At 38.8% G+C, this 24,913-nt stretch overlaps 1 protein-coding gene across 1 annotated transcript in view; it reads left to right on the top strand.

Annotated features, from left to right (window-relative positions):
- Nucleotides 1–24,913, top strand: part of DMD (dystrophin) — a 1,614,661-nt gene that overhangs the window by 964,924 nt on the left and 624,824 nt on the right. The window contains exon 47 of the mRNA XM_042974140.1: nt 23,888–24,120. Within this exon, the coding sequence (XP_042830074.1) occupies nt 23,888–24,120 (233 nt within the window). The remainder of the gene's footprint in view (nt 1–23,887; nt 24,121–24,913) is intronic.

Here is a 24,913-nt window from a genome sequence, read left to right as displayed (position 1 = left end):
AACACCCTCCACCCGGTAACAAAGCCTTAGGAATCATTCTTGACACATTCCCACTTACTTCACTCCCGCTGGACATCCATCACCGGGTCCAGTTGATTTTCTCTCCTACATATTTCTTGATTCAGCTTTCTTCTTTGGATTTATCCTACACTGCCCTTTCCCAATCCATTATGTCTTTCCGAGACTGTTAGAATAGCCTTGTATTGGGATAACCATAGTCCCGGTTTGCTCTGGGCAGACATGGACTATATTTATTGCCTTGGCGTAAATAATGGTGGCCCTTTTCACTCTTAACACTATTGCAGTTTTCCTGATAAATAATATGGTCATTCCAATCTAAACAAATCTCTCATTCATTCTTTCTCTCCCACGCAGCGTGGCCATGCAATTCTTTCAAAATGTAAATACGAAAGCAGAACTCTCCTTAAAACACTTCAGTGGTTTCCATTTGTTCTCCAAATTAAAATTAAAATATTTAATAGCTTACAGGATATCGTGCAGTGTGTTCCTTCTGATTTCATCTCCTGTATGCCGGATACTGTGTGCTGTTTGCCATCATATCTTCACATTGGCCTGCTTGCTGCTTTTTTTTTTTTTTTCAGCGCCTCCTTTTACCTGCTATGAGCCATTGTACATACTGACCCCTTTGCTTAGGACACTCTCCCCCCAGGGGCATCTGGGTGGCTCATTCATTTAAGCAGTTAAGCTTCTGATTCTCGATTTCGGCTTGGGTCATGATCTCATGGTTGTGAGATTGAACCCCACGCCAGGCTCTGGGCTGATGGTGTAGGACCTACTTTGGATTCTGTCTCCCTCTCTCTCTGCCCCTCCCCCCAACCCTGCACATGCTCGCGCTCTCTCTCTCTCTCTCTCTCTCTCTCTCTCTCAAATAAAATAAACACTTTTTTTTTTAACAAAAGGACACTCTCCCCTTGATTTTCCCATCCGATACCTACTTATTTTATAAGGTTCCGCTCCCTGTTGTTGCAGACTAGGTGAAATCCTTCACTGTTGATGTAAATAGAATCATTCATACTTCCTGTACAGAGCACATATCAAATCTTCCACTTATTTCTGAAACAATTTGCGTTTATATTGGTCTTTTGCCTTCATTATGAGCTTCTTGAAGACAGACTCGGGGCTTTTTGACTTACCAAAAAGAATGGTGCCCAGGAGAGAGTCTGCTCACAGAAAAAGTGTTGTCAAATCACGCTCAGTCCAGTGATGCTTGTGTTCATCCCGTATGGAGTTTGGATCATTTTACCAACTGGATGTTTTATAACCTGTTTTTTTTTTTCCCATCTTTGCTGCGTATCTGTCTCCCTATTTTTCTCAGCTGTCTTCCTCTACATTTTCCCCCTACCTTCCTCTCCGCTACAAATTATACTCAGAACAAGGCGGGAGCCACTTTCCATTGATTTTGATGTCAGTGCTTTGAGTGACAAGTCCATGTGGAGAACTTTGAACCTCCTGCTGACTCATTGTTGGCTTTAAAAAAAATACTCATCTTCTTCCTGAATCCACTGGGTAAATGTATGCCCACAAAATAGACAAAACCTCTAGAACAAAAACTGTATGAACATCAGAAGTATTGGTCTAGCCTCGATTTCTAGACTCCAAAGTATCGTGCCAATTTTTAAAGGGGAGGGAAGGGGGGTTTTACAGTATTTTTATCATTGAATCCGAGTTTTAACTAATTAATTTTGTAGTTTAGATGTAAGAACCATGAAATGCCTTTCCAGTGTATTATCATCCTCAGGATTTCTATCTGTAAGAAGAGAACAAAGATGTTGTTTGAGAATAAAAAATATGGCAGTGGTCGATAAATTGAGTTTAAAGTGTCTCTTTGGAAGTTGTCACACGACCCCTGTGTCTAGCCCTGTTCGCTGAAGAGTCATTGTTTCCTTGCACCAAATTGGTCACTTTCATTCTTTTCACCTATAAGTCTTGTCTGTTCTTTATATTTCATTCAAACACGTCTCTTGTCTCCTTTGATTTTTGTTCTTGGTCCTTCGTTTTTTACTCCCTTTGTCATCCGTGTGACATAAAGAATCTGCCACTCCAAATCCTTTAATATATTTGTCTTACCAGTGTTTATTGTCCTGTCAGATGTACTCTTTAGAAATCCACTGGTTTTCTAGGTTTCCATACTGTCTTCCTTTTTTATGGTTTATTTGCTTCTTAAGGTGAATTATGGACATATTCGATCACTTCATTTCGTTTTCTACGCACTTTTAACCTGGCATTGTTGGTATATATACTTTTTCAAAATTGCGTTTTGCCTTGAGTATGAACACATAATTTGTATTCATCCACTAGGCAAGATTTCACTGCTAATATGCACTTAGCTACAGTTCTGTAGCTTTACCCTCAGTGCTTTTCATGGTCTTAACCAAGCATCACTCAGCCCTTTTCAATTTTAATTCTCTCTTCTCTTAGTTTTGGAGGTTGGATGTTCTCTTGTTTGGCTTAGTTTTGTTTTCAGTGACCTCTCTGGTCACTTACTGCCATTCCCACTTTGTTGACATTTTTCTCCGTCAGCCCCTTAAATGTTGGTATCACCCAGTACTTAACCCCTGCCAAGTCTACAACCCTTTATAGCTGGCATCAGTTCTAATTTGCCATATTCCATGCTGTACTTCCTGTCAAATTTCTTCTGTATGCTTATGTTTTTCCTTTTTATTTTTATTTCTTCTGTAATTTTAAAATAGTGATTAAAGACACCTAACCCAACATGTACCGTTTTAACCCAAATCATTTTAATACCTGTTCAATGTATTGCAGAATCTAGAGTAAAGACTACTGAAACCATGCCAATGGTTATCTCTAGCTCACACTTCTCTCCTAATTTTCAGACTCATGTTTTCACCTGCCGACCAGCTACCACTTAGACATTCCACACATTCTTCAAACTCAGCATGCCGGAATTTTCTATTATCGTTGTCTTCAGGAAATCCACTCTTCTTGCTATATTCCATATTTTGGTGGGTGGTATTACTTTTCACCAAGTTAGAAGTCAAGGAGTCATTCTGGCTGGTTTTTATCTTTTACTATTATACAATCAATCACTAGGCCAAACTACCCTGAACTTCTTAATTCAGCCCCTGCCGTTTTGTAAAAACGCAAAGCCTCATCATTAGTCTTCCTATCTCTCCAACTTATCTTGCCCACAAGAAATTCCTTGAAAATGAACTTTTTGTAGAGTTTACTTATTTTTGAGAGAGACAGAGAGAGAGTGGACATGTGGTAGTGGGAGAGGAGCAGGGGGAGAGTAAGAGTGAGTATCCCAAGCAGGCTCTGCACTTTTAGCACGGAGCCCAACACAGGGCTCGAACACATGAAACATGAGATCATGATCTGAGCCAGAATCAAGAGTCGAACACTTAGCCAAGTGAGCCACCCATGCGCCCTGAAAATGAACTTTTTTTTTAAACTATGAAATTTATTGTCAGATTGGTTTCCATACAACACCCAGTGCTCATCATAAAAGGTGCCCTCCTCAATACCCATCACCCACCCTGCCCTCCCTCCCACCCCCCATGAACCCTCCTTTTGTTCTCAGTTTTTAAGAGTCTCTTACGCTTTGGCTCTCTCCCTCTCTAACCTCTTTTTTTTTTTTCTTCCCCTCCCCCATGGACTTCTGTTAAGTTTCTCAGGATCCACATAAGAGTGAAAACATATGGTATCTGTCTTTCTCTGTATGACTTATTTCACTTAGCATAACACTCTCCAGTTCCATCCACATTGCTACAAAAGGCCATATTTCATGTCCATCAACTGGCGAATGGATAAAGAAATTGTGGTTTAGATATACAATGGAATACTATGTGGCAATGAGAAAGAATGAAGAGGAACTTTTTAACATGCTAATCGTGTTATATTAGGTTGCATAGTAGTTATCCTTCTTCTCTAGGATATAGGCTAAATCCCTCAGCTTGCTGCACAAGGTGTTTGATCATTAAGATATTTTGGACTACAAGAAAGACAATACCCATTCAGGGTGGCTTAAGTAATAAGGGTAATTAATCTCACATAACTGGAAGTTCAGAAATTAGAACAGACTCCAAATACAATACAAACAGCTCTGGCACTCTTTCTATATAATTTTCTTTATTCACAATTTCACTTCATGTCACCTCTGACCTCCTCACTAATCTCTCTCCAGTTTCAAGATGGCTGCCAGCAGCCAATGAGGCAACATGAGTTTTTGTTACTGTGAGTGACAGAACCTCTTTCCTGAAGGATAGGTTAAGAGATTTATCCACCAATCAGATCAGCCAATCTAGGTTTTATATCTATTCCTGTACCAGTAATATTTGGAGTGGTATCATGGACTGATTGACTTAAATGTTGAGTTCCTAAACCAAAGCAAAGAGGATGGGATTATCTTGATTGGCCTAGAATCTAAACCTCAAATGAATTTAAATTCACCCATAGAATTGAGGGTGGAGTCCATGGAAGCGTGAAGAGAAATGGAATTCTCCTAGGAAGTAGAAAGGTACAGTGGGTGCAGCTTGGGCCCAAAGATAGATAGTTAATAGTTTTTCAATGAACCTCTGAAAGACAATCTTATCTTCAAGATGTGTGTAAAGTAAGTGACAATGAGAAAGAATCTTATTTATTTGTTTTAATTTTTTAACGTTGGTTTATTTGTGAGAGAGCGAGGGATAGCGTGAGCACAAGCAGGGATGGGACAGAGAGAGGGAGACGGGATCTGAAGCAGGCTCTGTGCTCTAGCATAGAGACTCATGAGGGGCTCGATCTCACGAACCGTGAGATTATCACCTGAGCCGAAATCAAGAGGTGGCTGCGTAACCAACCGAGCCACCCAGGTGCCCCAGAATGTTAGAAGAGCTCATCGTATACAAGTTAAACACTCACATTAGGAGGCCTTCTTGACCTTTGCCTGAATCTTATCTTGGCCTAAATCCGAAAGTTAATAGGGGCCTTTTTTACATTTATTTTTAACAATTAATGTAACAACATTAATCGGGATGTATATAGCTCGGCTAAGAAGAAAACCCATCATAATAAGATATAGTCAAGGAAGATGATACTTGCATAAGAAACTCTCAGTTTCTGCAGACCTAATACAAAGGGATTATCTCAGCGTCCTGTAAGTTTAATTTTGAAAAACAAGAAACCATGAATAATGGAAATCATTTCAAAACATCTTCAACACACATCTAAAATATGAAACAGCTAAATCAGAGGCCCTTAATAATTTAATCAGCGAAGCATAACTGGAAGATTTAGAAAAAGCACCTAAACTATTAAAAGATTCTTCAGCTGCTGCTTAATGTCGATATCAAGTTATTTCTTACCCTGGCAAACAGCCAAGCTATTCCCTAGTCACATCCGCTTTTCAGCATTGAGTGGTCCTCTCAATCATTCTGATCACAGCCCCAGGAATGTTTCACAGCAACTCTGCAATAATAGTATATTACCGTTAGGTGTTGAATTTTGTGGTAGTTTATCTTCCAGATTTTAGACATAGACTGTAACCTTCAACCAATTTTAATACCACTTCCCATACCCTAGTTTTGCCCTAAACCAGTCCAACTGTGTTACAGTTTCAGATAATACAGTGTTAGAATTGTTTCTTTCAAAATACAGAGTTGTCAGGAAAACTTGTACATAATAACCTCCTTAGCATTTAACTCTAAAGAGTAAACCTTGTAGTATTTCCTGTGTATCTCAAAGATAATTGTCCTTTGTTATGACTTATGTTCACAATTTAATGAAAATAAAAATAACTTGAATATCTTTCTTAAAATGCCTTGGAAATAAATATATCAATGTATTTATCTATATGTCTCTCTTATTGAGTAGGTACAGACCTCTCACCAAGTTAGTAATTATTCAAAAATAATATTTAAGGGCTGCCTTGGTGACTCAGTCGGTTAGTTGTCCAACTCTTGGCTTCAGCTCTCGTCATGATATCACGGTTCGTGAGTTCGAGCCCCACATCAGGCTCTGCCCTAACAGTGTAGAGCCTGCTTGGGATTCTCTCTCCCTCTCTCTGCCCCTCCCCTGCTCATGCTTTCTGTCTCTTTCAAAATAAATAAATAAAACTTTTAAAAATTTAATTTAAAATCATAACAATAATATTAGAATGAAAACCATTTTATTGGGATTCATACTATATAAGACTCACGTTAGAAAAGGTTTCCTATTTATGAGCCCAATACTTCTTTTTAGAAAATATTTTAAATTAAAATGAAATCCCCATGTTGATTTCTAATGATAAAATATGTTTTGAGAGCTTTTTTATATTTTGGCAATTTTGCTTTAGTGCAGATAATCAGAAATGATTTAATAGACTAAGAAATAATTTTAAAAATAACAGATGCCGTTTGGTTTTCATGATAGAAGTAGAAAATCTTAAGTTTTTGTCCTAAGATAAATAATTCATACGAAGTGATAGAAAATTGCTTTGTGAAAGTCCATGATATGTAGTTACTTCTAGTGGGCTTGATAACATCTACCCCATTGGGGGTTGGGTGGTTGAAATATGTAAAGCTTCTAGCATTGATCTCGTGTTCTGAGAAACTTTGGGGCAGAGGTAAATCCCTTAACTCCTAAGTAAGCCTAGCTGATTACACACATCTGCTTTTTGATTTGCAACAACTCTTCGACACACCTCCTGAGACTATTAAGGATCTACTGAACTATATTTAAAGCAGTTCAATCTGAGATTTACAATGCTCAGAGGTGACAGATTTTGAAGTTCAGCATTGGAATTTCCACAGATTCCTTCCAATTCTAGAATTTTGTAATTGGTTCAGTGAAGAATGGTATGAGGAAATATGTAATCAAAGACACAGAAACTTTTTACATTAAGACAGTGATCCACATAGGAATTCAGAAAAGGGGATCAGGGTTAGCTGATATCGTCAACACTGTCTTCACAGATCTGATATACTGGCCGTAAAGTATAAGAGGGATTAGATTAGGTGAAGAAGAGACTCAAGTCTGAGGAATAGCTTGGGCAAATTTATTTTGTAAAAAAAAAATGAAGGCATATTGAGTATTGCAGGAAGAGACTGGCTAGTCTGAAAAAACATGTGCACTTGGGGTGAGTAGTGGAAAGTAATTTTCTATAAGTAGAATGGCGAGAAATTCAAGTTTTTAGACGTGGTCCTTAGGTGTTTCTCAACCTTTGTCTTCTCCTCATCCCTAACCCACAGTCTCATTACCCATGGTGGTGACAGTCACATGTGTGGATGGGGGTATTCACATTAGAGACAGCATACATCAAAGGGAGTGAGATCGACTTGTAAGATAGCCAGATTCAAGCGTACCAGCTCTGACCGTGCCTTCTGTCTCCCACTTAGAGGAGCACATCAGAATGTAACTGAGAGAACTGCTATATTGACAATCTTGAGTCTGTTCTAATTTATAAAATTAATAAACCCTTTCCAAAATTGAGTTTTTTCTGTCGGTGGCACTACCCATCTTCAAATAATTAGGGTATCACTGTTAAGTAAAACTGAAACTGAAACCAACTGTAAGGGGAAGGAATGCAGTTTTGAAGATAGTTCATCAAAGTAGTGCCGTGAGGTAGTGGTCAATATTATAGAGGTTCTCAACGTAGGGGCTGGAGATATTGGAGATTTCCCAGAATTACGGAAAGGATTTCTCAATTCTCTGAGCACACCAAGTATTTTCTGTGGATCGAATAAATGACTTATCTCCCACATACAGGTAGTAGATATTTTCAGAGTGGTATAAATATGCGACTGAAAATAAGGCATAATCATATTGAAGTATTACTGAATTCAGAATAAATTGCCTTTCGTCACTATTTTCTGAATCTATGCCTACTACATATACAACTATCATGCACAGATGTGTAATGTTTTTGAGATTTTTAAAGGCATGGTCACAATACTGTAAACACTGGCACAGTAAAAAGATGACTGACTTGGGAAATTGTAGGCCCAAGATCTGGTCCTCATTTGGTCTCTTGCCTGGGAATCTTGGACAAACCATTCAGCACTTTGGACCTTGGTTTCCTTAATTGCTAGTGATGGTTTGTGGTTTTTTAAATGACACAACTTTTGAAGATGCCACCAACATATAGCATCTTTGATCGTAGGTATATAAAATAGATAGACTTTTCTGAAAATCTTTTCAAGATTCTATAACTTATATCTACATGGTGTTGAAGATGAAGTTACCGATAACTTATTTTTATAGTGATTTACCTATTCATTTTTGTGATTTGCTGATGAGAGAGTCTGAATCAGTAAGCCCCAAAAGATCATTCCTGAAAACAGATAAATGAAAGAGCCCTGACTTGTTACCGTTTCACCTATTAACGTCACCGGGCTGTGATTAACCTCAGGCCCCCATTGTCAGTCACAAAGATTATCCACATCAGCCACGTGGTCTCTCGGTGCCTCAGCCATAGATATGCCCTTCCTTCCATTTCATTTGTATATCAGCTCAAATGGGAACATCAGGCTCCAAATAGTAAGTTGGCCCTACTTTTTCTTGGGGAAGTGGCCTTTCTGCCTAGCTATTTGCTTCTGTTCAGGTTTTTATATTACACAAAAAGAATACCTTAGGTCTCAAACTCATAGAAATTAACAATTTGTTAATAACAATAGCTATTGAAATGTTACATAAGCACGGCTTTGAGGTAGGGCAAAGTAGGGAAAACAACTTAAGTGACTATTTTGTCATTTTTTCCACCATATAACAGGACAAAAATAAAGAACTCTACCAATTTAAAATTTTGTGTGTGTGTGTGTGTATGTGTGTGTGTGTGTGTATTCCTCAAAAATGCATATATCCTTGTCTTTCTATTTTCTCTAGTTTGATAAACCCTAGATAGGAGTTAATGTTTCAGTGTTTCAGTTGGGTTTATTTTCTTTCTTTCCTGTGCCTTGCTTTTATGTAACAAGCTAGAGATTCTGTAACATAATGAAAAATTTCCCCCCTCTATGCCTTTTGGTCTGAAAATAATGAAGTAATATAGACTATAGTATCAACAGTAGAGGAACTATGTATTTACTTCTAGTTCCACAAAATCTTGGGATAAAAGAAACCTCAGTTTTAAAGAATATTATCTTTCTTCTAATGAAAAAAAATAGCAAGATTTTCTATTGTGGACTGCATAGTTAACTTAAAATTTTTGAATCTTAAATATAACTTCATTTTATTTAAAAGGTTTCTTTAGGGGCACCTGGGTGGCTCAGTTGTTTGGGCGTCCAAATTTGGCTCAGGTCATGATCTCACAGTTGTGTTCGTGATTTCGAGCCCCACGTCGGGCTATGGGCTGACAGCTCAGAGCCTGGAGCCTGCTTGGATTCTGTGTGTCCCTCTCTCTGCCCCTCCCCCACTCACTCACGCATGCTTTCTCTCTCTCTCTTTCAAAAATAAACAAACATTAAAAGCTTTTAAAATGCATTTATTGGGGCGCCTGGGTGGCTCGGCCGGTTAAGCATCCGACTTCGGCTCAGGTCATGATCTCACGGTCCGTGAGTTCGAGCCCCGTGTCGGGCTCTGTGCTGACCGCTCAGAGCCTGGAGCTTGTTTCAGATTCCGTGTCTCCCTCTCTCTCTGCCCCTCCCCTGTTCGTGCTCTGTCTCTCTCTGTCTCAAAAATAAATAAACGTTAAAATTTAAAAAAATAAAAATAAAAAAAATAAAATGCATTGATTTAAATTCAAGTTAGTTAACATACAGTGTAGTAGTGTTTCAGGAGTAGAATTTAGTGCTTCCTCTCTTACATAGAACACCCAATGCTCATCCCAGCGAGTGCCCTCTTTAATGCCTATCACCCATTCCGCCCATCCCCCCACCCACCTCTGCTCAGCAACCCTGTTTGTTCTCTCTATTTAGAGTCTTTTATGGTTTGCCTCCCTCTCTGTTTTTATGTAATTGTTCCTTCCCTTCCCCTCTGTTCATCTGTTTTGTTTCTTAAATTCCACATATGAGTAAAATCATATGATATTAAAAGTTGATTTTCAAGTTGTTTTAAAATGCAAAATCTGGTATAATTCCATGTAATATGTATGAGACATTGGCACCATGGAGAAAGTACTAGGTATTACTAGGGTTTAAATGATTTACAGATTTTTTTTTGAGAGGAATTAACATTAGCCCCAATGTGATGAAATTTCCTGTTATTCAGCAGCAAAAATAACCAACTCTACAAGAGTACAGCTTCACAAATCTTTTTAAATCAACAAAGTATGCTATGTTCCTATTTCAGAAACCATAAACTGTAGACTCACAGCTTTCCCAGGCTCTCTTTACAGTCTTAATTTAAGACCCATTCATCCAAAAGATTAAGACAATGAGATTCAAGTCCAAAGCAATAGCAAGTATGTGCATGAGAACTGTCACGCTATTGCTCCTGGGAGTTTTGCCATTTCAATAGCATGATTTATAACCATTGCACAATATGTTTTTATTTATTATTCTACTTTGCAAAGGAATTTGAGATGGTTTGGTGGGCATGATTTAAGTAAACACACATCCCAATCTTATTTTTGTGCTTGTAACAAGCAGTTTTCCATATGTAATCGGTACTTGTTGTCTCCCTTTGAATTTTGGTTGCTGTTGTATATTTGCTAGCTAGTGCCCTTGTAGGCATGCTGTGCTCTTCTACAAGTCACGTGAAAACACGCATTGATTTTGATGTAGCTGGTTTCACTACTTCACTTAGTGTGTGTGCCGTACCTGCAGTTTATAATGTGTTTACTGACCCAGAACTTTAAAAGCTGAGTTTAGCCCAGCACAGTCACCTCAAACCAATACAGTGTGGTGGTTACATCTCCAGTCATTATGGAGATAGAGTCCAAGACTTCGGTGTCTGGATGTCAAGCTCTTTGGTGTTTTAGTTATAGGATGTGTTTACATTTCTCTCAAACAGCAGCTCACATGATACACTGAAACTCAAGTATAACCAAAGCGTATAAAGTTTTGTCTAAGCCCATAAGCAATAAATATGCCAGCAATCCTCTGCATGTTCTTCGTCATTTTCCAGAACATTCAGTTGAATATTGACTGTTACGACGTGTGATACCAACAAACAATTTTAAAAATTATTCGAAGATTGAATGCCTGGAAACATCATGTTATTTTTATGTATGAGAAACAAACTGTTACGTATATAGACCAAAGGAATTGTATGTTAGGTTGGATTCCTTGGAAAGCAGTCTCTGAGAACAAAAGTTGCGTACACGAGGTTTACTGGAAGGTATTCTTGGTAGATCTACCAGCAAAAAAGTGAAAGGGGCAGTATTGGGCAGAGGGGATCTGAAAGCCATCTGAAAGGAAGCCTTGGAACTGGCTTCATTCTTTCAGAGTTGTCTTCAATTGCAGTAGGTGGGCTGGAACTTGGTAGCCATGTGCTAAGAGCCAGCCTCAAGGAGGGATGCAGCTGTAATCCCTTAGCCGTCATTGCTAATAGTGTCTGGGGTCCACCTCCTCCAGGAGAGAACCTCAGGGGAGCATTATAGTATCCACTCCAGGTAGGTTTCAGCATATTCTGATTACACCACAAAAGTTAGAAAGAAGATACAAAGGAGCAATGATGACAGAAAAATGAATTGGTCATTTTCCACCGGACCTTAATATATCAGAACTAGCGTTATTTATAAGATGGTCTTTATTTTGGTATTCAACATCTCTCTTAACCCTCCTTAACCCAGACGGGAAAGAAAAACGTTCATACTCTGCCTGGTTCGTGGATTTCACTTTTTAACATTGTGGCAAAAAACACATAACACAAAATGTACTCACTTACCCATTTTAAAGTATACAGTTACAGTGGCGTTAACTATATGCACTTTTTTATGCGAAAGATCTCTAGCAATTGTTCATCTTGTAAAAACAAACTCGATAGTAAGTGACAGGACTCTCTTCTTCTAAGTCTGAATAATATTGCAGTGTATGAGTACATGTCGTTGTTTTATCCAGTCATCCGCCAGTGGGCATTTAGGTTGTTTCTAACTCTTGGCTATTGTGTATGATGCGGTAATGAACTTAAGATTATCCAAATATTTCTCTCTTTGGGATCCTGTTTTTTCAATTCTTTCAGATATGTGTCTTCACAAGTGGGTCATGGGGTATTTCTGTTTTGAATTTTTTGAGGAACCTCCCTACTGTTTTCCACAGCAGCCGCACCAGTTTGCATTCCCACCAACAGCAAGAGAAGTTGGAGTGTCTCCACATCCCTACCAACACTTATTTTCTGTCTCATTCTTGTGCTCTCTTGCTCTCTCTCTCTCTGATAGTGGCCATCTGGACAGGTGTGAGGCGATACTTCATTGTGGTTTTGATTTCCGTTTCCCTGATAATGAGTGATGTTGAGCAGCTTTTCCTGTGCTTGTTGGCCAATCATAGGTCTTCTTTTGAGAAACGTCTGTTCAAGTCCTTGGCAGATTTTTCATCGGGCTACCTATTTTTTTGTGAATTCCCTTTGAATCACTCAACTGAGAGCCTTCATTCTTAAAATATAGATTGTTTGGAAACGTCCATCTAATTTAGTAGATTTTGATTTTGGAGAAGTATTTTAACTTTCCCAAATTTTGGTTTCATCTTGTGTACATTGGTAGTAATGATGATCTCCCTGCCCAGACCACAGTGTTGTGGTAAAGAATCAACAGAGAAAATTACTGAAAAGACACTTTTACACTGCTGAAAGTTCTCTACCAATATTAAGTATCATAAGTTCAGTACAGAAGAATCTACATTTTATGGCTACTTAATACTGCTTCATTTACATTGCAGCTAATGGTTTCTGTTTTTGTTCTGCCTGATGAAACTCTAGATTAAAATTTTGATGAATCGGGGTGCCTGGGTGGCTCAGTTAGTTAAGCATCTGACTCCTGTTATCAGCTTGGTCTTGAGCTCATAGTCGTGAGATCAAGCCGTGTATTGGGCTTTGCACTGGCAGCATGGAGCCTGCTTGAGATTTTCTCTTTTCTTTTCTTCTCTTCCCTTCCCTGCCCTGCTCTCCTCTCCTCTCCTCTCCTCTCCTCTCCTCTCCTCTCCTCTCCTCTCCTCTCCTCTCCTCTCCTCTCCTCTCCTCTCCTCTCCTTGTCTCTCTCTCCCCCTGCCTTTCTCCCACTCACTCTCTCCCTGTTTCCCTCCCAAATTAAATAAAAAAATAAATAAAACATTTTAAAAAAGCCTCTGGGGTGCCTGGGTGGCTCAGTCATTTAAGCATTAACCTTTGGCTCAGATCATCATCTCATGGTTCATGAGTTCAAGCCCCACACTGGGCTCACTGCTATCAGCGCACAGCCTGCTTTGGATCTTCTGCCCCCTCTCTCTCTCTGCTTCTTCCCAGCTTGTGCTCCCTCTTTCTCTCAAAAATAAATACACATTGAGCATCTTTTCATGTGTCTGTTGACCATCTGGATGTCTTCTTTGGAAAAGCGTCTATTCATGTCTTCTGCCCATTTCTTCGCTGGATTATTTGTTTTTCGGGTGTGGAGTTTGCACTTTCAACAACAGCCAAATTAGGGAAAGCGTCTAAATGTCCATCAACTGATGAATGGATAAAGAAGATACGGTTTATATATACAATGGAATACTACGTGGCTGTGAGAAAGAATGAAATCATGCCGTTTGCAACGACATGGATCAGACTGGAAGGTATAATGCTGATTGAAATAAGTCAATCAGAAAAGGGCAGATATCCTATGTTTTCACTTATATGTGGATCTTGAAAAAATTAACAGAAGACCAGGGGGGTAGGGGAGGGGGAAAAATAGTTGCAAACAGAGAGGGAGGGCGGCAAACCACAAGAGACTCTTAAATACAGAGAACAAACTGAGGGTGGATGGAGGGGTGGGGGAGAGGGGAAAATGGGTGATGGGCATGGAGGAGGGCACCTGTTGGGATGAGCGCTGGGTGTTGTATGGAAACCAATTTGACAATAAATTATGTTTTAAAAAATGAAACACAAAAAATCATTAATAAATTATTAACTCTGATGAATCAATCTGCCTCTTCCCACCTCCCTCCATCTTTTTGTCTCTGTCTTTCTCTAATATATATATATTAGAGTGTGTATATATATATATATATATATATATATATATATATTAAGGGAACATCCATCCCTTAGTGTTCTCCATAAGGAACTGCTTAGTACATTGTACCCTCTTTCTAATCTTGATAACAACAGCAGCAAATGCTGGTCGGGACTCTGTGTCACACATGGCACTGGTTTTGGTGACCTCATCTTGTGAGTGAGGCTTATGAAGGTCTGGCACATGCATAACAACTTTAAAAACTCATTGCGAGTTATTGTGCTATTTAGAGCAAAAATGTAACTTACCCCCCCCCCCCACCAAATAAGAGACTCCTTTAGATTGAGTTGTGTAGGGTGCTGTTGGCCTGCTTTTGCTCATGCTTGGCTATAAAATCATATCTGTAATATTTAGGTAGGAGCAATTCTGTTAAAATAAACAACAGATTGGATTCTTTAGTTCAGGAATTTTTTCAAGTGCAACAATTTGGGGTAAAAAAGCGGTATGTTTCCTGCAATGAGAGCTCTGTAGTACTCCGTATACGATGTTCCCTAGCTGGTTATACCCAAATGCAGAGATGGGTTTTGTTCTGGTATCAGTTTTGGAATTGATGATCAACCTTTATGAATAGCATCTTCTTTATTATGATCTGATCTGGCTTTCCTTCCCTTGTCTTCTGCACTGTGCTACCTGTTTTGTGGCTGTCTTCATTACATTCTCTACTTTGTTCATTGGCAAAGGTAAATGTGCACTAACAGTGAATTTTTACTAAAGGCATTGCCTTTCGAGTACCTTAAGAGCAAAATGCTGGCTGCCCCATTTACAGACATCGTCGAATTACTGTGTGTATCTTCAATTCTCTGTCTTTCACACGTTAACCTGAAGACCATTTCTTAGCTGTGTTCTCTTCACTGCATCAGCACTTGTTTGATTTTTGTAGCAATGGGCAGAGCACTTTTAGTCCTGTTTTGGATACACATCTTTAATAGGCAGAGTGGATGCTGTATCAGTTATCTCCTGCCGTGTAACAAGCTACCCCCAAAGTTAGTGGTTTAAAGCAAAAATCCTGTATTTCACTCATGAATCCTTGGGTCTCCTTTGGGCCTGGATTATCTTGATGCTTGTTTTCCTGGGCTCACCTGGGCTCATTTATAGATTCATGCTCAGCTGGTAGTTGATGGTCTCCCTCATGTACCTGGCACTTGTTAGTTATTGGATGAAGCAATGGGTACGACAGGGTCACTTGCCTTTCATTATTTAGTGAGCCAGCATAGTTCACGTAGTGGTGAAAGGGTAACCAAGCCTAGCCCAATGTCCAAGCATTTCTCAAGCCTTGGCTTGTATCATGTTTATGAATATTTTGTTGGCCAGGGGCACCTGGGTGGCTCAGTCAGTTAAGCGTCCGACTCCTGGTTTCAGCTCAGGTCATGATCTCACAGTTTGTGAGTTCGAGCCCCATGTCCGATGCTGCGCTGGCAACACAGAGCCTGCTTGGGATTCTCCCTCTCTGCCCTTTCCCAGTTCGTGCTCGCTCTCTCTCTCTCTCTCTCTCTCTCTCTCTCAGAATAAATAAATAAACTTAAAAAAATGAATATTTTGTTGGCCAGAACAATTCGGCCAATCTGTATTCAAGTAGTAAAGAAATATACTATAGCTCCTGTTGAGAGGATCTAGAATATCTCATTACAAGGCGCTAGGTATAAGAAAGAAAACAATTTGTGGACGTTTATTCTCTACGAGAGATACTTTTATTTTTACCATCAAAATCTTTCCTGTGTAATATTATTCGCTATTCCTTGTCAGCTATAGCTTCGGATGTTCACTGCTTCTTCAGCGTCTGCCCTATTTCATGTGGATGAAAGAAGTCCTTATAACGATTGCACTTAACTATACTTCTGAGGTACAAGAGGATTCAAACTTGGATAGGCATAGAAGACGTCCGGTACAAATACTAAACAAGTATATGAACCCCCCCCCCACATACACACACACAGTAGGGAGGGAGAATAGAGACTGAGGGAGAGAAAAATTTTAAAAGCTTGTTATCAGTTTTTTTCAAACAGAGGCACGTTCCTCCCCTCAGGGGACATTCAATAATGTCTGGAAACACGATTGATTATCACAACTGGGGAGGTGCTCTGGCCAAGGATATTGATAAACACCCTACAGTGCATGGGGCAACAACAGACACCAAAGAATTATCCACACCAAAATGTCATTAGCGCTGAGGTTGTGAAACCTGGCTTTTTACGGCATGCGTATCGGAAGAATTCATATAATGTGACTTAGAAGATGCAAGCTGAGAAAAAAAGAAAAGGCAAGGTGATTTCTGTCTTCGAATTAGTGAAAGAAGAGTACATATTTGGGTGAAGTCAGATTGGAAGCATTCCTCGAGAGCTGTATGTAACTTGTGGGAGGAAGCCAGATGTGCTTCGTTGCTCTAATCCATGTTTTTATGGCTAGTTCAAGGTGATTTCTCTCTCGCTGGAATGGATATTCGATGTATTTTGTAGGTACTATATGCTGTAAACCATAGCTCTTGGAGTCACAAGTATTCGAGTAATTGATCATTTTTGCATATTGGATGGAACACGTAGAAAAAGTATCTGATGATAACATCATTTTTAGAAATATGTGTAGTGGTTAGTCATTTGTCTTGGGATTGTCACTTGTTAATGTGAGATCTTGAGCAAGTATTACCTTTCTGTAAAATGAGAATAATACCTATCCTGGATATTGTTCACCAAAAATTAAATAAAACAGGGCTTATAAATAACCTTGCCTGGCATGTAAGAAACCCTGAGTAAATGGTAGTAATCAGAGTGTGGGTGGTAATCTCTCTTCCTTACAGTAGCAGCAAATATTTCTTATTTGGATTATATTCTTTGTAGCAGGAAAGAATCAGCCAAAAAGTGATAAAGTAGCATCACTGAGCTTTAAAAGTCTGTGGCTCCCACACCTAACATTCTTTATCCTTAAATTCAGAAATACAGGTGGTTAACATGAATCCTTGAGTTCTGATTCTCTAGCGCAAACCCTTATTGTGTGAAAATGTAAATAATTGACGCTAGTTGAGTCACATATTTGATTTCCTCTTTATATTTTTATTTTTAACATTTATTTATGCATCTATGCATTTATTATTTTTGAGAGAGAAAAAGAGAGCACACGCACAGGGAGGGGCAAAGAGAGAAGGAGAGACAGAGAATCCCAAGCAGGCTCCGTGCTGTTGACCCAGAACCTGATCCAGGGCTCAAACTCACGAACTGTGAGATCGTGACCTGAGCCAAGATCAAGAGTCAGACATTCAAGTGACTGAGCCCCCCAGGAGCCCCTAATTTCCTCTTTATTTATTTTTTTATTTTATTTTTTTTAATTTTTTTTTTAACGTTTATTCATTTTAGAGACAGAGAGAGACAGAGCATGAATGGGGGAAGGTCAGAGAGAGAGGGCGACACAGAATCCGAAACAGGCTCCAGGCTCTGAGCTGTCAGCACAGAGCCCGACACGGGGCTCAAACTCACGGACCGCGAGATCATGACTTGAGCCAAAGTCGGTCGCCCAACCGACTGAGCCACCCAGGCGCCCCCCTAATTTCCTCTTTAGAATGATAAGAAATAATATAGACAAAAGTAAATGTTTATGGATTCGTAACATTTGTTTCTAATTTTCCACGTGTACCTACAGGTAACAAATATTTAGAGGGGAAAAGTAAGTTTTTTGTCTCACCCACTGCATAATAGCTATTCTTTTTGAGTCCATACATGATCTGTAACTTTGTTAAAATGTACGCTCTAACTCTTACATATTTCATTAAGCCACCTGCCAGACTTTCAAATATTCACAAAGAAAAGTGTTCCCCAATGTTGTTTACATGGAGCCCATTATTTTATCTCTTGGTGATATGGACATAGCTAAACAATTGTTCCTACAACTGACAGTATTAAACACTAATGCATTTTGACCACATGTACAGAATGGTACTTTTAGATATTTTTTTGCTGGCGTGCACCCAATAGTTTGTCATTTAGTCGGTTGACTGACTTGTCACATATAAAAGTAAAGAAAACAAAAACGTTACCCACATTCATACAACAAAGCAAGGAAGAGAATATGTGTTTCTTGCTTTCTTATCAACCAAAGAGAGACCTGTGAATTACAGAAAAACCACGTGTGAATACTTCAAAGGAAGTATGCCAAACACATTGTGTATGTGTTTTTTAAAAGATTTAGTAGCTCCTTTAAAGCTCTAAGTAAAGCTGTTAGTCTGACTAATCATGTACCCTTGAAACCAATTAAATTTTTAGACTAGAGAAATGTTCTTCAAACACTTCTGAAAAAAAATGAGAGTTCCCTCCTGAAGCCAACACCTTTTAATTAACAAAATACTCAGAGAAAAGCTGTGGTTTGCAATACACCTACTGTTATTCATGCTACTATCCCAGTGTGCCAAACTCAATTCCTTTCCGTTCTTTTGAGCTTGACTTTCTGTCCGCTTAACTATGGAAAGAAAACACAGTTTTTGCTGGAGATGTTTAATTTTCTAATGAATGCACGAGAAAAACATTATGCTGTCGTCATCAGTAGTCAGACTGTACGAGCTCTGTGTGTTGTGTGTACATCTATCTATACAGATATGTATACACACGTATGTGATGTGTGTATCTATTCGGCTTAATTATACACATTGTAATTAATACGTGTGGTTTGACCGGCAGAGTGGGAAAGACAACAGAATCTGTTGCTGGAAAGACAGTTAATAGTGTGACATCATTGTAATTATTTTTCTGTTGTGACACTATCCTGGAAAAGATACTTCCCCCAATCAATGTACTTGAGAAGAATAACCTTGGTCTTCATTGTGGTTCGGGAGGCTGGGATCTCAAGCAGCCATTCCCAGGCCAACTCCTTGTGACCCTAGACCCTAGATGTCCACCCCTTGTGACTCAAGCCAAGGGGTGGACATCCAGGCAAGCATATCAGACTGTGGGGCATTAAATGGGGCACGTGCTGGCTAGAGGGGAAGCCATTTGCCATGCTTCTTAGGAAGAACCTGGAAACTCATCCCACAAGTTTGGGTCTAAGATTCTGTATAGTCATTTATGTGTCCTAACTCCTTACCTGATCAGGATTATGAGTTGAGAGAACTCTCAGCAAGTTCTCTTTCTATGTTTTAAATTCTGGAGTTATTGGAAAACTCTGGGAAGACTTAATATCCCTGCCTGACCCTTAGAGTCAAGATTCTGTTGCTCGGTCTGGGAAAAACCACTTGGAACCGCCCCGTTGCAGATCTGACCAGCCCATACTTCACCCAATGAAGTCATTTTGCTTATGTTTCAAGTAGCATGACAGTGGAAAAGAAGGAACTTTATTTTTTTTTCTTTTTAGATAAAAGTAACGGCACCTAAAAATGTAGTATGAATCAATATGATATGCATCATAAAATAAGATGTTCTCAGGACCTCAAAATTTCTCCTTTGAAACATCTTGCTTAATAAAATGTGTGTGTGTGTGTGTGTGTGTGTGTGTGGATCTAGAGGCAAGTCTTTTTTAGGAAAAGTGAAATATTTCAAATAGTGTTCTAGATAGAATTGGCCCTAATAAAATGTGAACTAGATGGAAATTAGCCTCTTTCAACTTTATGTTATAGCACTTATTTCCCTACTCTTGGCGACCCAGAGTATCTGAGTTTAGAATCCAGCTCTCGGTTACTATCAATTACTACCCTCTAGCGACTAAGCAAACAAACAAACAAAAACCTAATAAAGATGAAAGATTTTGTTCTTCTTACTGATGATTAGATTTAAGTAGTGAAATGTTGAAGACTTGAAAATGTTGAAGACCCCAAAGAGTAGTGTAATTCTGTGCCTCATGGGGACGTTTTGGCTATTGGCTTATCCTGGTTCTCCATAAATCACAGAAATCTAGAGTTGTGATTGGAAAAGGAAATGGAATATTCATCTCGGGAAGGGAGAGGAGAGTTTTCGGAGAAAGGCACAAAAGTGTGGAATGGCCAGTGCTCATTGGAGAATACTGAATAGAGACTGGGGTGGAGAAAGGGAAGAATGGAGGAAGAAGAGGCTGGTGTGTGAATTCTAGTTCAAAGAGCCCAGAGTCCAGAATGGCATGCTAATTTAGAAAATCAGGAGCCAGTAAACATTGTTCGAGCAGCAAAACGAAAAGGAGAAGAAAACACATACCCACAGTGCACCTCCTGTCAGAAGAATGCTAGGAGATGACTTACATATATCAATTCATAAAATACTTAGAACAATTTCATGAGATTGGTACTCTCTTTCCCATTATGTAGGTGAAGACTCTGAGGCTCACAAAAGTTCAGTTTATCAAGCATGATATAATCCCTTGCCTCAAAATGCCTGTAATCACATCCAAGTTTGTATATCTAGGAAATGTTAATGCCAGCTGTCTGTGAGAGAAGTACTATTATAATTGCCATTTTACAGAGCAGTAAATTGACATTCAGAACGCTTAAGTAACCTGCCTAGGGTTAGCAGCTGAGAAATGGCAGAGTGAGGATTTAAATCCAACAATCTGGCCCTAGATAGTTTGTTTTACACTTTGCTTCTTGATCCTGTGTTCTTTCCCGCCTTTTAACCGCCCCCACCTTCATAGAAAAATGGGGAACAAAAAAATTGATTGGTTCTATTTTCTGTCTTTAATATTTGACCTCCCATTGTCTACCCCAAGCAGTGGGCTCTAATTTTCTTGTTCCGGGAATAGTTAAGAGTGAGAGCCTAGGAACATTCTGTGTTCTAGTCTTCGAGAAACCATCCTTCAAGGTTGTTGTTGTCTTTTAGAGCTCCCCACAGGTAGAAGGCCCCTAAGTTTACTGAAAAGCTTAATGTGCTTGGATTTGTGTCTTTAGATTCACTCATTTATTCAGAGGACATCATTTGAGCACCCACTGTATTCCAGGACCTGTCAAAGTACAGGAGCCAGAGGCATGAACATGGGGGACCCAATTTCCCCTCCCTTTCCCGCTCTGATAGAGTTTTCAGATGTTGTTTTCAGATGTTGAGTGCCGGGGGAGAGCAGAGCAGCAAGGAAGGGCCCAACTGGTCCATAAATGAGATCATCTGCCTATGGCTGGCACACACATGGCTATGTTGCTGACCTTTCAACCTTCCTCTAAATCTGCTTCAGCTGGCTTTGTACTTGGTGTTACTTGTTTTTTTACCCCTCGTTAGAGAACTTTGTGATATTATCATCCCAATGTCATTTGTCTGTACTTTTTCATCATCTTGAATCATTCTCTGTTGTTCAAGTCTCTGGCCCCAGCCTTTCTTTTCAGTAGACTTTTTTTTTTTTTCAAAACAGTTGAGAAATCTGATAATTGTCTGTATTCTCATCTTTCACTGTATGGAGATTTCAGAGGACATGACCATTTCCACTTCCTTGAGCACTTCTTTGTTGGCCAAAAGTAAATCTAGAAAGAAACAAATGTCCTTCCTGCTCTTTTGAGGGTTAGATTTTCAATAAGTCAAGTTAAAAACAACAAAAACAAAAAAACATTGTCTGACACTTGCCAGAACCTTGAAACCATCCCAAAGTACTGTATGTTACCTCAGTATCTGTTGTGTATCTATTTTCAGAACAAATTGTCCATCTTTTCTAGTCAGCTAGGCATTCAGCAGTTAGCTCCCACAGTAATTTTTTAATTTAGCTTTTTTTTTTTTTCATCCTCACCCATGCATCCTCTTCAGGGATTCGCCTCATCTCTTGGAATCCCGTTTAAGATTTTTAGATCTTCTTGGACCCCATGCTTCCTACTAGAGTGTTGGATCACAAGATGCTATTTCTGCTGCAGATTATATGTCACTCTTTCTAGAAAGAGCCTGAGAGTAGCAAGATAGATTCAAGAAACAATTTCTTTTTCTCGTCAGTATAATTGTTTTTTCAGTCATTATGTCTTGACATTAGGTTTGATTCTATCTGACACCCTACATTTGTTTTCTTTCTTTCTGCCTGGTTCAAGATTATTTCTTCCATCTGTAGGAAATTCTTGTTGTCCCTGAAAAGCTGGAGACACAGGAGACGTCCCTCCAGTCTCCCTCATCATCTTCTCTAACAAAAAGACAACCTTCGAAGTACATGAAAATTGATTTATGGCTACCTTAGAATGGAATGCCCACATGGCCCACTTGTCCCTTCTTGTCCATGATTCTCAGGTCTCATGTTGAGGTGTTGTCATTTGCAGCTTTCTCTCAAAGCGTCCCTTTAAACTATGTCATCCGCTATTTCTCTGCTGCCGGTCTCCTGGATGGATGTAGTGGGCTTCAGAGGCTACCGACTTTAAACTCGATGAGGCCTTCTGTACCCCTCATCAGTTAGCTTCCATCCCCCCGCTGTGTGGCTGTTTGTGGGTGTTAACATCAGTTCACACCAGCAAGCTCAGCCCCCTTTAGTAAATACAGAGCCACATACAAACCTTTGAGGTTTTCCCAAAGATTTCACATATTTCTACCCCTTATCTCCAACTTCTCACTGTATTTGTTCATCTCTATGTCTCTTTTTTATCAAGTGTTGATGAAAATAGTATACCTAACATTATTACCTGCCAGTGTCAGAAACTGTGCTGATATTGTTGTTATTTTCTGGCACTGTTTTATATACTTTTCATATATTTATTTTAATATATTTCATATATTTTCATTGAGTCCGCCTTTGGATTCTAACCATTATCGTGTGCCATCTTATACAATAGTGCTCCACACTACTCCACTCCAAGTAGAAAAATTGCCGAAAAGACACTTTTACACTGCCGAAAGTTCTATACCAATATCAAGTATTTTAAATTCAGTACAGAAGAATCTACATTTTATGGCTACTTGATACTGCTTCATTTGCATTGCAGCTAATGGTTTCTGTTTTTGTTCTGCCTGATGAAACTCTGGTGTGAGGTGATACTTCACTGTGGTTTTGATTTCCGTTTCCCTGATAATGAGTGATGTTGAGCAGCTTTTCCGGTGCTTGTTGGCCAATCATGGGTCTTCTTTTGAGAAACGTCTATTCAAGTCCTTGGCAGATTTTTCATCGGGCTGCCTATTTTTTTGTGAATTCCCTTTGAATCACTCAACTCAGAGCCTTCATTCTTAAAATATAGATTGTCTGGAAACGTCCATCTAATTTAGTAGAGTTTGATTTCGGAGAAGTATTTTAACTTTCCCAAATTTTGGTTTCACCTTGTGTACATTGGTGGTAATGATGATCTCCCTGCCCAGACCACAGTGTTGTGGTAAAGATTCACAGAGAAAAAAATTCTGTTAGGTCTGATTTACCAAAAATAATGTAGCTTGGGTTTTCTCCACTGCCAGTCATGTTATGACCAGTCTGAAAGAACGGGGAAAAAAAATACGACAAGCTGTTCCCAAATTAATTGGCTTTGATTTCGCTAGATTTTCACCACCTCCAAAGTCATTTACTTCCCGTTCAAGGAAATAAGATCTTATCCAAACTTTACTTTTGCTTTTGTTTTTCTTTGAATGAGAACAAATTAGTAAAAGTTATTCACTTGGTAAGATGTGAATACTTTTTTTTTTAACTAATTCCACAGTCTATAGAGTTGGTATTTGAGGACTATTGAAATTAAATTAACTGTCCAGCCATGAGAATAAGCAAAATCATTTTGAACGATTGTTCAATGTACGTTAATGAAAAGTTTGAGTCTCTGAATTATCCTATCATGTAATCCTGTTAAAAGTATTCACATCGTTGGGAAAAAATATGTTATGTCATAAATAATACTTTGGCTCCAATTGTGGTGCTTTAATTAAGCTTGTTCTGTTGTTATTGAAATTGGCTTCTTTGCTTGTGTTTCTAATTTTTCTTTTCTTTCCTTTTTTTTTCTTTTTGAAAAAAAAAAATTAGCTCCTAGTCAGACTGTTACTCTGGTGACACAACCCGTGGTTACCAAGGAAACTGCCATCTCCAAACTAGAAATGCCATCTTCTTTGCTGTTGGAGGTACCTGCTCTGGCAGATTTCAACCGAGCTTGGACAGAACTTACCGACTGGCTGTCTCTGCTTGATCGAGTTATAAAATCACAGAGGGTGATGGTGGGTGATCTTGAAGACATCAACGAAATGATCATCAAGCAGAAGGTATGGGGAAAAAACGAAAGCCTGGTTGAATTTGTGATTTAAAGGGAAAAATTTCCACACGTCAGTTCACTCTCCCAGACCCTTTTCCCGCCAGGTTTCAGGCAGCTTTTCTCTGTCAGCCACACACTGTCTCTACTCTGTTCAGCCTGAGGATGATCCAGAAAAAAAGTTAATGCCATTTTCTAAAACAGCCATAAATTAAAACGGAATGATACAAGGAAAAAACCATAAACTTTACAAGTATAATTGGCTTAATTAAATTCACTTAACAACCAGTATTTCAAAAAATCTATTTAATAAGTAGTTCAACTGAGCTCTTTACATTTAAACTGTTTGTTTTGGAAGCTTTCAGCCATAATATATTACAGAATCAAATATAATAAACTGGGAATTGGTTGTTCACTCTTTTGAGTTGTCTGGGCCAATTTTCCTCCTTTAATGATAAGTATAAATGAAAGTTATAATTTTTTTAGAAAAGAAGAGCACCAAACATAATATATTTTTCAATACTTTAGATGTTAATACTGGCATTTATACAATGCCATAGTCAAATACATATGTTCTTAATACAAAGATTGCATTTCTCAGCCTCTTGGAATCCATTCTGCAAAATCATGACATCAGTTAGAAACATAGGAATTCATTGATAGAAATCTGGTTGACTTAGCTAGAACAAATACACTACGTATCTTTTATATTTTTGAATGAAGAAGAAAAATCATTTTCAAGTGTTTATTTGCTGTAGTTATTTCACTGGTAAGTGATTTCCAAATCTTGTCTACAGAAGTAATAA

This window comes from Panthera tigris, chromosome X, assembly GCF_018350195.1.
Source record: "Panthera tigris isolate Pti1 chromosome X, P.tigris_Pti1_mat1.1, whole genome shotgun sequence".
Taxonomy (NCBI): Eukaryota; Metazoa; Chordata; class Mammalia; order Carnivora; family Felidae; genus Panthera; species Panthera tigris.
The sequence above is the reverse complement of the archived record's forward strand: the minus strand, read 5'-3'. Positions and strand labels throughout refer to the sequence as shown.